We start from the raw sequence: 17,437 nt of genomic DNA on the forward strand, positions 1-17,437 counted from the left end.
AATAATATAGCTGTTCCTGTGAGATTTTAATTAGAGTAATGTTTATAATGTGCAGTAAAAGAGCATACGTTTCCTCTTGGGACTGAAAACTGTGTTTTCATGTTATTTTCTACTGCTTTCTAACCTTTATTATTATTCATAATGCTGTTGTAGCAGCATATAAAAGTCTGTTTCATTATAAAGTTTTTAATTACTTTTTTTTGTCAGTTGATAGATTTCACATTAATGACTTCCCAGATGGTGATGTAATCTAATTTTTTATTTTACATCGACCTCTGTAATTTCAAAGTTTCATATAAATTTCTTAATTTTCTCCTGGTCCAGTTGCAGGCGTTGGAGAGACTTCCTCTGTTTTTAACATTTTTGTGACTTTTTTTTACACATCTTGAAGCATTACAAAATTCTTAGCATTTTATCATATGAATGGTCTGATCAGATTAATAGATTACAGTGACTATTTTGTCACATTGTACTGGTTTGGAGCGGAACACTGAGACAGAACCTGGTTTAATAAAGCTCCACTTGATATATATAATGCCCAATGACTGCAAATATACTTAGAATATTTTGACTCTTCATAATTGATATAAATGCTTTCATCTACTTAAAATCAAGCTGGTTTCTGACTGTGGATCTGCTGCTTTGTCACTGTGTAGATAGGTGTTATAGTTTGCACAATAAAGGAGCATTAGTACCTTAACTCTTAAAACATGTATTTCAGAGTTTATATACAGTAAGCTCTCCCATAGCTGGGGCTAAGTAAGAAGAACAAGTTTCTTTGTTTGGTTATTGTATTAGTGGGATTGTACTGTTGATTCAAAAACCCATGTTTGTATGTAATTGTGTATAGGCTTGGTTTTGGCTGTGTTATATACTGAGTGAGTTCTGTTGCTTATTTGCAGGAAGTAGCTGTATTTGTCTTTGATAAGAAGCTGATAGACAAGTACCAAAAATTTGAAAAAGATCAGATTATTGATTCTTTAAAACGAGGTGTTCAACAGCTAACTAGGCTTCGACATCCTCGACTACTTACTGTTCAACATCCATTAGAAGAATCCAGGTAAGCTGTAGTAAAGTAGAGAACAGTTATTTTTAATCATTGTTTAGGTATTGGATGTAAACTATCTGGAACATTCAACACATACATCTGATGAGATTCAAGTTTACTGTATTTATTCATATGACAGTGGTATTCACCCCACTCTCATATTTACCCCCCTCTTTGCCATAGAATGCAGTTCTGGTATGAAGCTAATTAATAATCTATTGCTTGATCTTAGTCCAATTGCAGCTGTAAGGCTGCACATGACCCTTACAGCATGAAAACTTGGTAGTTTAATTAATTTTGCTTTTATAGAACTCTCAAAAACTGTTTTCTTTCAAAAAGTTATCCATACATTTTGTTCCATGTGTAAGATGTATTTAGTACATGTGAGATAAGGGATTTTTGGTGAATTCTATGTGTTGTAACTACATATGTGTTGGAAAGGTCCTCAAATGCCAATCAAGGAGACAAAATTCAGCATGTTCTTCCGGTGCTTATTTGATTTATGAAAGGTCAGTCACTAGGCACAATAACTGGTTAGTCTTACAGATTTATTGTTCAGCCATAGTGATAACAGCACACTAAAATCTAGCAGAGAAAATCAAGGTTTCATGTTAAAATAGGAAGTGGATCCTGATACTACCAAAGATGATCATGAAGGTTTTAGGGTTTTTTTTTCCCAAAATAGCAAGGGGGTTGGACTAGATGATTTCCAGAAGTTCTTTCTAACCCCAGTGATTCTGTGATCCTAAATGGTAGCCTGATAAGGACTCATTATATATATATATGTATTCATTTCTGTGTTATCTTGAATTTTACCAGATGGCTTCTAGGAGCTGAGAATACTGTGGGAATGCTTCTTCATCTTTGCAGTGCCTGCTTTGAGACAGATTTCTTGGATTAAATTGCACTTACATATTCATATCTATCTTTCCTCCGGTACTAAACAAATTTCACATTAACAGGGGTTCAAAGCTGTCATTGTGCCTATGATTCAGTATGTCCCTTACAAAGGCCTAAGAAAGGTTAATTAGGTAGTTGAAGACAGCTCTCAGAACTCTACAACAGTAAATAAACTATTACATGCTAAATAGCCTAGGGTCATCTCAAGTTATGGTGTATGCAAGTGAATCCCAGAGCATACTTCAGGCTTCTTCCTAAAATTGTCACAGTTTTCCAGTTGGCTCAGCAGCTTTTCCCCTGAACTTTGACCTTCAGAAGAAAAAGCTAAGATTCATACCTTTAAGAAAGCTTTGGTGGTGTTCTTGTGAAGCATTTAAGCCTTTTGAGTGAAATTAACAGTATGGTTACATCAGAGTTCTTGTTTATGAGCTTTTAGTAATGCCTTATGCGTTTCTTCAGCTGTTTTCCATTCCATACTCAGCGCACTGAGCTGCTGGTAGAAACACCAGAAGCACAAAACCTGTACAGTTGCTTGCTGTGCCAGAAACTGATGTAACGAGTTTTTGGAGGAGATTAATAAAAGAAAGGTTTACATAGAATATTTCTGTGTGTAACCTTGTGCAAGCATGCTGTAAGATTGCTTTAGAATTTCAGGTCTTTCCAGAGAGCTTATTCTTGAAGAAATCTGTTGTGGGCTTCTGGCTAGACTGTACCTGTTCTCTTCTTTTTCCCCTTTTTTCTTTTTTTTGTGTTTCCCCAAAGTAACAAACAGTTGTAAAGACCTGCTTGCAGGTCACCCATTATTCCTCCTTTATGAAGCAAATGGATACTTGGTGTACCTGGAGGGCTGAAGTAGACATGGAAGGAAACGCCATACTTTTCTGATGCTAGTGTATAGGTAGTTTTTCCCCTATTAATGGAATGTCTCTACTACAAGTTATTGGTATCCAACATAGTTATTTTTAATATAAATGTACATAATGCATATAATGATGTATACCTCTTAACAGGCATTTATATAATGAGTAACTCCTTATTTATACTAAATAGTTAATATGAATATGTCTATTTACAAATGGTCTTGAATTCCATTGACAATGCTGGAAAGCAATATTAATTTATATTTAACTTGTTACTGAAGAAAAGGATAAAAAAACCAAATTGAAAGTTAACTCATAATTCATTGCTAGCCTTTAAAAATAGTAGTGGTGTGAATTGTCCCTGATCATTTACTAGATATTGCATTTGTTACATTGTTTTGCTGTAAAAAGCATATGCATTTTTGTCCATTGCTTTTATTTTTAAAGTGTTTTTATTTTATTACTCTGAATTTAATTTTGATATTATCCAGGAAGCTGTTAAAGCAGCTGCCCTGTATGGCAGACATCAGTTTCTGCAATATTCTGCTATTTTAATTAGGCTTACCACATCCTTCCAATATTGTGGTTTGGGCCCTTTTTTAATTAGCTCCTAAAGTAAAAAATAAACAGCCATTTTTTTATTCCCTCAAAACAGCATTAATCAGAGAGTTTATGTTACAAAAACCACCAAATAACTTTTCCTTAGATATTGTCTATAATCTGTGCCTTAACCATAACTAAATGGATAAGCTCTGTGGTAAAGTTGAAGTCAGACTGAAAATAAAGGACTTTGTCATTCTGTGTTCTGCTTTTTCCTTGTGACTATAACAGAAACAAATTTTATAGCCCTTGTCATATTAATAGAAACATGAAAGGTATGTCATTAACAGAATGGTAAGGAGGAAACCAAGCAAAAAAATTCTGTCAGATTGGCTGACACTTAGCATTCAATGTATTTTACTTTTCTGTTGTTTTTCCTTTAGAGAGGCAGTAGATAAAACTAAAATCTGGATGAATAGTAAGAGGTTTGCATGTTTCAGCAGCCTTATTTTCTTCAAAGGTCAAACTTGTTAATTATTGAAATACTTAAAAAATATGTGGTAGATTCATGCTGAATCGTGTCTTCTGATATTTTTATAGAACGATCAAACCTGCCTATAACTTTATATTCAAAACTGTATCTTTGTTACTCGGTTTCTGTTTTCTGTGTTCATACTGATGCAGTATTTAGTGTTCTCGTGAATTAATCACCCTTAAAGCAGGTATGTGTGCTACCATCCATGTAATGCTTTCTCAAAAAAATCCTTAAAAAACAATTAAGGAGTGAGTTGCAGTGGCTGTCCAGGGCCTCCACCGATGTGCAGACCAGTATGAAGAAACTGGATGTAAAGAATGACTCTGTGTTGCATGAAGTTTGTGAAATTGAGACATATATTGGTTTCAGGACCAATTTTGAAATTAGAAATTTTGAAGCACAGTGTTACAACCGGTCCAATTTATGTGTGGAAGTTTGCTTCATCTGTGCTTTTCAAACACAGGTGACACAAAGCTGCATAAACAAGACCATTAGTTTTTCATGAAGAAAAAAAATCAGTAAAATAATTTGTAAAACATGCAAACTGCAGTTCATATAACAAGCGTATTTGTGTTTGCAGCTCTTCTTTATCAGTTGGCAAAGTAAAAGAATATTCTGGTTCTCCCTTATATTAATTTAGTTTCTGATTAAGTATTGGTTCAGTTAGGGACACATTGGTTTTAGGCATAGGTAGAAGTCTGATTTTGCAAGTTCTAATAGTAGTAAGAATTATTTGATCAATTTTTCTGTATCAGGACAAGAAAAGTATTGTTTTTTTAAAAAAATTTATGAAGCTTTGTGTGAATCATTAGTGATTTATGTGAATGTTAGAGAATAAAATAACTTCATTCTAGTATTTTTTTAAACTGCAGACATTTATGTGTTTCTCTTTAGTATAGTAGTATAAGAATTCAAAACCTGAAATATAACATGACTTTCAGTAGCACCAGGTGCTTTGGCAATGTATAATATGATGTTTGTATGGTTCTTTATTTGCAGTCATGAGATATATTACATTTATATACAAGAAATTTTTTAATGCATTTCCTATACAGGGATTGCTTGGCATTTTGTACAGAACCAGTCTGTGCAAGTTTAGCTAATGTTCTTGGCAGCTGGGACAACCTACCTTCTCCTTTACCATCAGACATTAAAGAATACAAACTTTATGATGTGGAGACCAAATATGGTTTGCTTCAGGTATGGTACAGGTTGTCTTTATAATTTTCTTCTGCTTTTAGTATTAATGATTTTTTTTTTAATGAGGTCTGTGAACTGCTAAAGTTTTGTCTGCCTATAGTAAATCAAATAATTGTGAGGTGGGAGATCATAGTGCCCTGATCACTCTTAAGTGTAAGAGAGGATAAACACTTGAAGCTCTATTCTTTTTTTGCTTGTTCTGACATGTAAAGTAGAAAATTCAATTAATTTTTATTCTCCATGTAAATGTCTATGCTACAGCTGTCTCTTCCATATGTGAATCTTTTCTTTATGTTCTGTGGAGAACCATTACCTCCCAGGTTTTGTTTGGTGAATATGTTGATCAACTTTGTAAAGCATTTTTGTTCTTCTGAGATCATATTGTGGCCTGAGGGGAGAGAGAAATGCACCACCACACTTATGCTGTGATAGTTAATTGACATTAGTAATCTCACCTGCTGATTACCCATCTGTGTTTAATTTCCATCATGCATAATTTTTGAGGCATAAGCTAAAATAGTGATGAAAAATTGTTTCTTAGTTAACTTAGGAATTCAACTGTGACAACAGAATTTTTGTAAATGTGTTATAGGATGTTTGGGGGAATATTTAACCTGAAATAATTATCTTTTATTAACAGGTTTCTGAAGGTTTGTCATTTTTGCATAGCAGTGTCAAAATGGTCCATGGAAATATTACTCCTGAAAATATAATTTTGAATAAGAGTGGAGCATGGAAAATTATGGGCTTTGATTTTTGTATCCAATCAACAAATCCATCTGAACAGGAGGTAATAACCTTTATGTTTATCATCATTCAATTTCAAATTCAGGTCTTTATCTAAAACCAGTTTCATGATCTTGCGTTCCAGTATAGAATCACTTATTTAATATTCACCTCTGTGTTTTGTTGGCGGAAGGTTAGAACGTAATGGCACGGGTCTGGACTGAAGTGCTGCGTTTGATCATCCCAGAAAAAGAGCCTCAGTGGGCTCAGTGGAGTCACAGTAGACTAGTGACTGTTTCAAACAGAGCCTGGAGCCTGTGCCACTTCTGCTCACCTTCATTTTGGATGATATGCAAACCTGCCTAACTTAGTGTGTTGCATCTACTCAGTGCCTGGTTGCTACCTCCTAAAATGAATTCCATCATAGCTCATGTTTCCTCATTACCAGCAGTGCTTTGATTTTACATTACACTTCGTAGCTCTAATATGCAGACATAACTGCATCAGCTAATCACTCTAAGCTACAGACAGAGATTCTTAACAGTTTTGCTTTACTCTGTTTCTGTTTGATTCATAATTGAATTTGAGAGGCCTAATTATTTTTTGCTGCCTGAGTTTCTTATTGAAAATGGTCTTTAAAAATCCTTGATAAATGTATTTTGTTTCACTTCTCATACTTCTCTTGTAGCCAAAGTTCCCTTGCAAGGAATGGGATCCAAACTTGCCATCCTTGTGTCTTCCAAATCCTGAGTATCTGGCACCAGAATATATTCTCTCTGTGAGCTGTGAGACAGCCAGTGATATGTACTCTCTGGGAGCTGTAATGTATGCAGTGTTCAATAAAGGGAAACCAATTTTTGAGGTCAACAAGCAAGATATTTATAAAAGCTTTAGTAGACAGCTGGATCAGGTATTTGTTCGTTTTATGACTGTTTGTTGATTTTCATATTTGAAAAGTTATTATTGTAAAAGAGGTTTAAATATTGAGAACACTATCAGTGCTCCAACATAAACTATCTGACAATGGTATCTTACCTTGCATCCTGTTGTTATAACAAGGAAAAAGCCATAGCAAAATGTGGGAAATAAAAATATGTCCAGAAGAGGTTACGTGTACCAACTTTATAATCTAAAAATTGTATTTTTCACCTGATTTCTCTGTAAACCTGTTAAATTCTGGTCTTGGGAAGTAATGCTTACCTGTTGGGGTGAACAGTATGAAACACATGGCAGTGAATTACCTATGTAGGACCACTGAGGAGGGCTGGGTTGAGAGTGGTTTGATCACTTGACATAGCAGTTGGTATCCACTTAGCTGTCACTATTTCATATTCTTTGTGGACTCTGAATATTAACAGAAAAGACAGTGTCACAGTTAATTGGATCATCTGACTTAATGTCTGTTCATATGCAGGTTTCCTTTTGTAACTTCTTTGGGTGCCCATTGCCATAGTTGTATGTACTGTGTTTTAATGTGTGTAGGCAACACCTTAGATCATGACATTTGCCTGTTTAAAAACATCATGTTTGTGTTCTCTGATAACCTGAACTACAATGGGAAGTTGAAAAAAAGAGGGATGGGACCTAAAACAGGTAGGCTCTTGGGAAACAGAGAAGACTATGAGCAATCATCTAAAAGGGGAAAAGGGAGGGATATCAAAAGCATGGATAGAGAAACCATCAAGAGAACAAAGTATAAGCCTGTTGCATACTGGAAATAGTTATGTGCAGGGTTTTCTGAACTCATGGTGTCTATGCTTGGATTACTTACACAGCTGAGCCGTTTAAGCTCCGGTACTCTTCAGAGCATACCCGAGGAGGTGCGTGAGCATGTAAAGCTACTCCTAAATGTAGCCCCAGCAGTCAGACCAGATGCAGATCAAATGACTAAGGTCAGTCCATGGAAAATACAGTAGCCATAGGAAAGAGAGAAATTAGTGTTTGGTTTGTAGAGCTATTTTAAAGTGTTTTCTGTTAATCATTTTAGTTGAAATGTTAAATATTTTTTAGCCATTTAGATATAATGTTAGTTGATGCCAAAAGTTGTCCTTATCCTGACATTTATTCATATGGAAAAAGTGGGTACTGAGACAGAATTTAGAAAAATTATTCAATGCAACACTACTTTATTCCTTTCCATACAGTTGGTAGCTTTTTTATGCTAGGCTTTTATACAGTTCAGTCTTTAAAATTATATTGGAAGGATTTGAAAGTGAGAAAATTATAAAGGGCAATAAATGTGAGGATTAACTTTTGGCTTATGATTTTTGATGTATTCTTAAATATGCAGAAGAAAAAAGTATATTCAGACATTATTTGCCATAACAAAGCAAAATTTAATTGCAAGTAGGATATAATGCAAGTTTTAATTTGGCAAACTGTTGCTCCTGAAAGTAGAACTTAAAGCATGGTTCTTCCCTTGTCTTATGCCCCATTTTCTCCGATCTGATAGCCTTTCAGGTTCCTGCTTATAGATTTGCTTTGCTAAACAATTCTATTCTTTTGCTATGGTGTAAAAAGATGGTATGCAGAGATAGAAATCAGTGTTTTAACTGTTGAAAGAAATAGTGGGTGGAGGAGGGAGAGGAAACAGGTGATGGTTTTCTCCGCCGATATGCTGACAGATGGGAGTGAGGGAATTGGCAGATATTTCTCAGGTATCAGCTCAGTTGTCTGAAGGACTACAACAGACAAATCTCTAAGTGGTTGTATTAAGCACTATGGTTTTATAAAGATGTTGAGTCTCTTTTACCATATCTACACTGCACACTGAATCATAGGGTAGAGGTATCAGAGCTTCCAGGGTTTTCTGGAGTTTCCAGGGGTGGGAGCCAGATGTGGATGACACATTACATTACATTAGGTCACTGTAATATAAAATAGCATGGTTATTCCTAGGAGAATATTTATTCAAAGTTTTTATTTTTCATTACTTTTTTTTGTAAGCAACTTACTGTGTATGAAATGTTTTAGCTTAGATACACATAACATGCATGAGTTTTTGAAAAATGCTAGGAAAGTTCCATCTTAATAATCAACCTGTATCTGAATATTATACTACTTGATATGTAAAAATTTAATTTTCTAATTGTTAGTTGCAGACATGTCATTGTAAAGGCTTACTGTAGTGCATTGAAAAGGTAAATAGATGGTAATATTTTGGAATTATCGTAGCAGTGTCAATGTTGTCCCCCTCCAGATGACAACCTTTTAATCTTATTTTTAGATACCATTCTTCGATGATGTAGGAGCAATGACGCTTCAGTATTTTGATTCGTTATTTCAAAGGGATAACCTGCAGAAATCACAGTTTTTTAAAGGACTACCAAAAGTTCTGCCAAAACTACCTAAGGTTTGTCTGAATGATGTCTTGTAACAGCAAGTTTTAAAATATTTGAACATCTGTTAGCGTTTCGACTCTTGGAATGCTGGACTTTCTGTAGCATTGTACCGTAATAGATTGCCATGAGACTGTCAGAATAGAGTAGGAGGAAATAAAGGGAGATTAGAACATACTTATTGTGGAAGTATTCCTCAGCAATCAGTAATATTTTAAATGGAAAATGGCAAATAACCAAATAAGGAACCATCACATTTGTGTGTCCTGTTGTAGTTCATCTCAGTTTTAAAGGGAGTTGTCTCCTCTCCACTTACAAGGCTTTCCCTGTGTTTCCAGATGCCATCATAGCTCTTTGAAGCCATTTTGCCACCTTTTCTTCCTATAAGATTGCTTCAAGTTTTTTCATAGCAAGGCAGTACTTTAATGTGGAATAATGCAAAGCTTCCTTCCCTCAGTAGACTCAGTGCTTTCTTGTGCTGGCAGTGCTCAGAAATCTCAAAAGCAAATGCCTGTCATTACATGTTTCTCCTGTGTAGTGCTAAACACTATGTCTAGACTGGCTCCTTTTGTGGTATAATTTAATTTACATCAGCTGTAATGCATATGTAATAGACAAATAGTATTAATTTAATACATAATAGAATAACTGAGCTTCTCAACCAGTGCATTAAATTTCTTTATTTTTAATTCTGTTTTGCACTACACAGTGCAACATTCAGACTCCATATTTAATACTTCGCTCTTTTAAATTTAGTAATTTTTTCCTTTGATCAGAAATGGTGGCTGCTTTGAATTTGGAAATAGGTGGCATGTATTTCACCTAACTTTAGACAGCCAGTGATTGACCTAATCATCTATAGGGCATTCTTTCTATTTTTTTTCCTGTCCTGAAAGTATATTTTATAAGGGAAGTGACTCTACCTTTGAACCATATATTTCTGTTTATTGGCTTCAAAAGCGTCAAAGGATGTCTAATTCTACAGTAGACATCCACAGTTTAAATATCTTTTTCATCAGCAGAATCCTTTTTTAGGGAATGTACCTGGAGCTTTACAGGGAGGTATAGTAGGATTATGTGTTTGTTCAGTGAATGATGGGGTAGAGAAAAAAATTACTATTTTGGAGGTTTATAGGGTCTTTTTAAGGGTCTTGTTAGGGTCTTTTCAAAGAAAGCATATAGAGCAAGGTTTTTGTAACTTGTGTGTGGCCGAAAGTCCTATTTTCTGTACAGTTAGTTGCTTTTTGTTGATCTTCACAGTTGTTAACATCTTCATTTATGTTTTGAGTGCAAACAGAAAAGTAAGCAGAGTAGCACAGTGTAAATTAGCTACAGTGCAACTAAGAGATCAAAACTGAAAATTATCTGTCTGCTTTTTTGTAAATATCAGGCTAATACAAAAGCTGCTGAACTGGCACAATGATAACTTACTGCAGTGCAGTACATGATTCATACTTGTTTTCTTTTTTTTTCTTGTAGCGCGTTATAATTCAGCGAATTTTGCCTTGCTTGACTTCTGAATTTGTGAATCCTGATATGGTACCCTTTGTCCTGCCTAATGTTCTCCTAATTGCTGAGGAATGCACCAAAGAAGAATATATCAAGCTCATTCTGCCTGATCTTGGGCCTGTTTTTAAGCAGCAAGAACCAATCCAGGTATGTTAATATTACTCATATTACAATTTTTCTGTTTGGTATTTTTTTTCCCTGAAAAAATGACTAGTTGTTCTATTTCCCTTTTCCAGTTTCACACACGTTGCCCAACCTGCTCTCTAGTTGTCCAGACAGTCAGTCTTGATTAACAGATTCTTCCAGGAAATTCAAAAAGCCTCTACCTCTGCTTCTTTAGATGGGTTTTCTGAGGGTATATTGCATTTATAGATGAGATGAGATTTGCAAAAAAAGTTTAATTTACCCACTTGGTTTTGGTTGATTGTAGAAAATATATTTGTAGGCATTTCAACACTTACCTGGGCAATTTGAGCAGGGTTGTACAGTACAATGTTTGCATATATTCTACCAGAAGATGAACCTGGGGTTTTTTGATTTGTTTTTTTTTTTCTTGTTATCCAGATTGGTGACATTGAGGTCATGGGGCAGAAAAACTGTAGTTTTGACACACTCTTCGAAGTGCTATTTATTTATAATAAGAGTAGCACTTATTTGAGGACTGTGCAAAAATTTGTGACATTTGTTTAACTTTTAATTTGACAAATGTAATGTGTAAGTAAGATACGCTGTTTTTCCTGCTGTTTAAATGTATAGAAGTATTAAGACATAATTGTTACTGTAAAGGAGCAAAAATTTGCATCCTTTTGTCATCACCATTTGCATGATGATTCCTGGGAAATCTGTCACAAAGTGAGGCAGGGAAGGCAACAACTGTATAACTGAGAATACCTCAGGAAATTTGAACTGTTTATGCTGTTAATGCTGTTTATACTTGGTACACTGAAGCTTTATGTTGGCTTTGTTCTCTTGAAAAAAGTCAGTGTTTAACTAACCAAAAGCCAGTGAACCATCTCATTTGTGCTGTGTCATCCTAAAAGGTAACACTGTGTTTTGCCACCTTTAATATTAGCTTTGTGACACAATCCTTGCTGCAAAGAGTTTGTAGCAAAGTTACAACTGGAGCATAATGGACACAAAAGCTGGTTTATGTCTTGAGAAATGGGGGAAGCAAAATTCAAACTTGGAGTCATCTCATAAAGACGGAGCTTTGCAAAATTTTTCTGTGACTGTCTAGACCCTATTAAATTCTTATGCTGGTATTTTTAGTGCAAAGTGCTACATGGCTTATTCAACTGTTATTTCTGTGGTCTTTTTCGTATGGCAGAGTTTAGGTAATATAGATCATATTTTCAAAGTTAATATATCAGGAATTCTGGACAAAAATACAAAGGTTCAGAGTGCTTGACGATGGAATTCCAGATCTGACTATCTTTGTACAAGACAGAAAATGTCTGGCTTCTGTGTGTTTGTAATTCCTGGAAGGGACATTCAGGGAAGATGCCAGTGTTTCTTCAAAACACTCTTTCTATACGTTACAGATTTGTATGATGGGCCTGGTGCTTGACTTTAGTAGGATATTTAAATTAGGAAATGGATGTGTCATAGGAAATCTGCTCTAATTCAATATGAAGAAGTTGTTAGCTAGTGTTCACAATGTCTTTTTGTGAGGGAATTCATAATATGAAAAAGGCATATTTAGTTAAATTTACTCTTGGGGTTAGTGTGGAGTCTTGTGTGCTGTAGATTAACATCCTAGCTTACTCTGACGTAGCTTCCCAGACAAACCCTTAATTTATATCCACAGGATTCCATAGAGAGTTAGTGTAGGAAGTGCTGTAAATTCATTTTCTGATTCACTACACAGAAGTGTACCCTGACAAGTACTGGGCTCTGCATTAATGAATGCAGTAATGAGTGAAGCATTATTACTTAGAGTGCAGCTGCTGTTAATTGCTTATTAGATGGCCTGTGTGAATCTGTGACTGTACCATCTTAGTTTTTACCTAAATAGATAAAAGGTATCAAGTATTATCCTAGAAGCTTGAAATAAAAAGTGTTCTTTGGAACAGCGTGTACTATGTTGTAGTTAAACACAGGTAAAGAGAGATCAGAAATTATACAGCTTTATCTTAGTTAAAAAGCATTGCTAGCCAGTGTAAGGAGCTGAACTGCTTCTGTGAAATCTAAATTATTATATAGTACTTGGTTCTTACTTTAAAGGAGATTTTCTAGTTGTTAAATAACAGGTTTCATTTATGTTCATTTCAAATTTGCAAAAACAATCCAATGATATTTCTCCAAAACTATAGATTTAACTATCATAGAAACTGTAATTCCACAATACTATAGGGTTGTTAGAGAAGAACATGTGTTAAGAGCACGTGTAGATTTCAAAAAGTCAAGTTTAGGGCAAACAAAGATTATATATTGAGGAAAACTATAAAATCTTATCTTTAAAACTGGTCTCATCCATCTCACTCTGATTGTCCCAAATAGGGGGATATTGCATCAGAATCAATGTTCATGGAATGAAAGAAAGAAAGAAAGAATGAAAGAATGAATGAATGAATGAAATTTTGTGTGTGTGTGCAGTTTGGAAAATAATAGATATCCAGTAAGAAAACAGTTATAAGCTGGAGTGTGAAAATCTGTTTTTCTTCTCTGTAAAGGAAAACAAATAAAAGGGGGGAATTTGTAATGTGGTCTTGGTACATTTCAATTTCTACACTTTGATGCTTCTTTTTATTTGACATGCAAGCACTGATTGCCATGTATTTTTAGACAAAAATTTAAATCTTCCTATAAAATACTTGGCTTTTTGTTATTAATATGATAGTTTATCCACCTAGTTTAACCTATTTTCTAAAAGGAGTCTTGATATCAATGGATGCAAGGTGTTTTTTGTCCATCTAGTAGCTGTAATATTCTTTTTGTTATGTCCCTGTTTTGATTTTAGACACATGGAATACAGCTTGTATGTGTGGAGTTTTGATCAAGTGCTTTGAGGACAGAATTTGAGTGGTAGTTTTTTTAAAGTTTAGCTTTTTCAGTAGTGATGTGTGTATAAAGATTTTCTGTGGGTGTATTTTAACAAACTACCATAAATAGAAACAAGAACTATTTACAAGTTCTTGTAAATAGAAACAAGAACTCCTTACTGAGCCATTATGATTTGTTATTTCAGAAGAGTCAGTCTAGAACACGTGTATTTTGTTTGATTTGTATTTGCTGTTTTTAAAATGCAATAACATGTTGAAGTTTTTTTTGTCTTCCATGCCTTCAGGCAAGCAACATGGTAAGTGATCACATTTACTGAGTTATAAGAAAACTTCTGAAGTTTTTTTTATATGATGCAACATATTTTAAATTGGAAATATATGCTTTGCAGTTAAAACTTTTGGCTTCTGAATTGTCCTTCTTTTAATAGATATTGTTAATCTTCCTGCAAAAAATGGACTTGCTTCTAACCAAAACTCCACCAGATGAAATAAAGAACAGCGTTCTACCAATGGTTTATAGAGCCTTGGAAGCACCTTCAATTCAGATCCAGGTACAGTAGTTGCAGCCTTTATTTATAACTTCTTTTTTCCTCTTTCAGCTGGTGTGCCAACTTTTTGTGTACTCCTGTGTTTGTTTACTTGGAAAAAAAAAAGATAAAGCTGTATAATATGTCTGAATGTTGAAAGAGATGAATGCTTCATTAAAGAACATTTGTTTCTGGTACAGTAAAATTTAGTTCCCTTATTTTCCAGGAGGATAACCACTTGACTGTTGTTTTAATGCTCTTATCTTAAATTCTTACTAGCCACCCTAGCAGAAAGTAGGATATGCATTTATATTTCACTGCCTGTGCAGCAGAAACTATGTAGGCATGCATGCTCGCACCAGTCAGTGAGAGGTGGTTTATTCTGAACTCCTACTGGTAAGAACATCTGTGCTGACAGTTACCTCAGGAGACCTGATGTGCTGTAAAATCATATCAATGTATCTTCTGGTGACATTTTTATGTATTCATATTTTATTTTTTTCTCCTGATGCTTTCTCTACCTTTCTAAAGTTCTTCTGGGGATCTTTTTAATCATTCAACTGCAATTAACTTCTAAAAACATTTAAGAGTGGGAGATAAAGAAACAAAATATTTCTTAAAGGTGGTTTTGGATAATCAGATGTGACTTCTGCCTTTGCAAAGCCTTTGTAATATTAGGGAGAAAGGTTTTTGTTTCTAAGTACCTGGCATGAGTTTTTTTCTGCATCAGTACTTTGGTTACTGAGGTGTTTACTCACAACATATACTTAGTATTACTGTCTCTTATTTTTGAGATTGGGCTGAAATTGTGTGTTTATTTTTTCTCTGTTGCTTACGTATGGTTAATCTTGATGTGATATTTTATCTCTCAGTCATTGTACTGCAGTGTTATTGATGATACTGTTTGAAATTTTCTTGATTTATGTAGGAGATTGATAGCTTGATGTAGTAAAAGCTGGTTTTTATATAAAGGTGTCTCATGAAAATGCAGGATATTCTTGCTGTTTAAATATTATGAATTTATGAATGCTCTTTTTTCTAAAATCCATTTTTGAAGGTTCTGTATACATACCATGATACTTTATTATTCTAGCTATTTTTAAGTGAGTCTGATAGATTATGGTCAGCTTAGTTGAACATATTTCCTTAAATATTTCCTTAAAAGGAAAGTTTAAGAAGACATTTCAAGCTAACTGATACTGAGTTATATTAGTACTAATTTTATTATAAATATGCATGTTTCTTTTTAAACTTATGTGGATTTTTTTTTTTGTAGGAGCTTTGCCTAAACATAATTCCCACATTTGCCAATTTAATAGATTACCCATCAATGAAAAATTCATTAATTCCAAGAATTAAGAATGCATGTTTGCAAACTTCTTCTCTTGCTGTGAGTATCATAGTAATGTTCTCTAGTCTTCAGAAAATGTTGTAACCTTTAATTACTTTGGGTTTACCATGTCGCATCTTTAAAGAAAAGCCTATCAATGTGTTCTGATTTCTTACTGAAATTTTTTTAAATGCTTCTTACAAGTGCCAAAGCACCATTTGCTTCTTTAACAATTTTTTAAGTTGTTAACAACTTAACTGTGTTAATAATACTGTAAAAATCACTGAGCTGGGTTCCAGAGTAATGCTCATTGACAGTGTTTGTCATGCAGAAAAGCCAAGTTTTTGTGAGCATAAAAACAAGTGTTTTTCTTTCATGATACAAAAGCATTTCTTAACTTGTCTTGAATTTTTCAGTACAAAGGTTTTCTTACGAGTTTTGTAAAGTTGTTGGGTTTTTTTTTCTATAAATAAAGAGTTTGTTTCATTCTTATCATACTTCACAGGTCCGGGTAAACTCACTAGTGTGCTTGGGCAAGATTTTGGAGTACTTGGATAAATGGTTTGTGCTTGATGATATTTTACCTTTTCTTCAACAAATTCCATCAAAGGAACCTGCGGTGCTCATGGGAATTTTAGGTAACTGATATTTCCAACTTTCTCTTTTGTGGTTTGATATTGTAAATCTGAAAGCTTTCTGTGTTATCATTGAACATGTTTACATAGTATATCCCTAAAATGAATTTTAAAAACTTCCTATTTCTGGTTCTAGAGTTATGTCCCTGTTCAGTTACCTTATATATGACATCTGAGCATTAGTACATATATTTTTAGTCTTCAGGGCCCAGTGCAGTTTTGAGTACTCATTGCAGTTCTTGGGCTGTGACACTTATGTGAACTGCATGCTCCTCACAGTCAGAGAGGCAGTTTTCTTCAGAAGAGTATCTGAACTGTCTTTCAGATGCTGAGCTCCTGGCTGGAGCTTTTGAGATGTTACTGTTGCCTTCTTCTTCCACTCTTGATGGCAGATGCTATAAGTGATGGTGTACAAATCTACTGTTCTTTACTGCAGGTTTTGTTAGACTCATTTTGTTGGACGTTTAGGCACACAGTGGTGCCTGTGCACAGAAATGGAACACAGTCTGGGTGAGGTCTCACAAAATGACTAACAAAACCTAATGGCTTGGTAATTCTGGAATGGGAGACCTCACTCCTACTTGAGCTTTCCTACTGCCACTTGGTGCTTGCCTATCTCAGGGTGTGTGAGTTTAGCAAATTGAATGGACTTAAGGAGTCCAGATGACCAGAGCCACTGCCAAGAAGGAGGAGGTGTGACTGCTTGGCCAAGTCTGGAAGACAGTGACCATTTCTCTTGCTGACACCAAAGTGGTGTAGACCAACTGTAACAGCTGAGCTGCACTGCCAATAACCCTCATTAAACACTGTACTAATACGTGATAGCAGCATTATTTTTATTTGCTCAAAAGCAGCAAGAAGGCATCTTACCTGTACTGATTTAAAGCTGCCTGTTTCCCTTAATCCTTGCAGCTTCAACTTATATTTGCTATCTAAGAATAAGGGACACTATTTTTTTGCTTTAGTTGTGTTAATCCTGAATTCTACTCAGACACAGTGAGTAAGTGAATCCTAGGTTGGAAATGATGGGCTGAAACAGTTTTATATACTCAGGCTCTCCCTTCTTCCAGAATCGTAATACCATCCTTTATCTTCTTTGTCTTGGTAACTACCATAGAGGAAAGCTGCTGTGTCTTTTATGCTCATATGTTCAGTGTTTGCCACCAGAGCTGGACTATTTAAGCAGAGCACTCTTCCTGTTAGAAACACTACAGAGCGTGTGAGCTTAACGCTGGGTCTCTCATGCCTGTCAGGATTCTTTTTTCAGTGACCTTAAAACAGATAAAG

At 34.8% G+C, this 17,437-nt stretch overlaps 1 protein-coding gene across 2 annotated transcripts in view; it reads left to right on the forward strand.

The window, feature by feature from the left end:
• Positions 1-17,437, forward strand: part of SCYL2 (SCY1 like pseudokinase 2) — a 38,357-nt gene that overhangs the window by 10,993 nt on the left and 9,927 nt on the right. For both annotated transcript variants that reach the window (XM_069000860.1, XM_069000870.1), the window contains exons 3-12: positions 903-1,060; positions 4,939-5,083; positions 5,724-5,873; positions 6,498-6,719; positions 7,585-7,701; positions 9,036-9,161; positions 10,627-10,803; positions 14,087-14,209; positions 15,462-15,575; positions 16,021-16,153. In XM_069000860.1, coding sequence (XP_068856961.1) covers positions 903-1,060; positions 4,939-5,083; positions 5,724-5,873; positions 6,498-6,719; positions 7,585-7,701; positions 9,036-9,161; positions 10,627-10,803; positions 14,087-14,209; positions 15,462-15,575; positions 16,021-16,153 — 1,465 coding nt within the window. The remainder of the gene's footprint in view (positions 1-902; positions 1,061-4,938; positions 5,084-5,723; positions 5,874-6,497; positions 6,720-7,584; positions 7,702-9,035; positions 9,162-10,626; positions 10,804-14,086; positions 14,210-15,461; positions 15,576-16,020; positions 16,154-17,437) is intronic.

The sequence above is a fragment of the Aphelocoma coerulescens genome, chromosome 1A (genome assembly GCF_041296385.1).
Source record: "Aphelocoma coerulescens isolate FSJ_1873_10779 chromosome 1A, UR_Acoe_1.0, whole genome shotgun sequence".
Classification (NCBI taxonomy): Eukaryota; Metazoa; Chordata; class Aves; order Passeriformes; family Corvidae; genus Aphelocoma; species Aphelocoma coerulescens.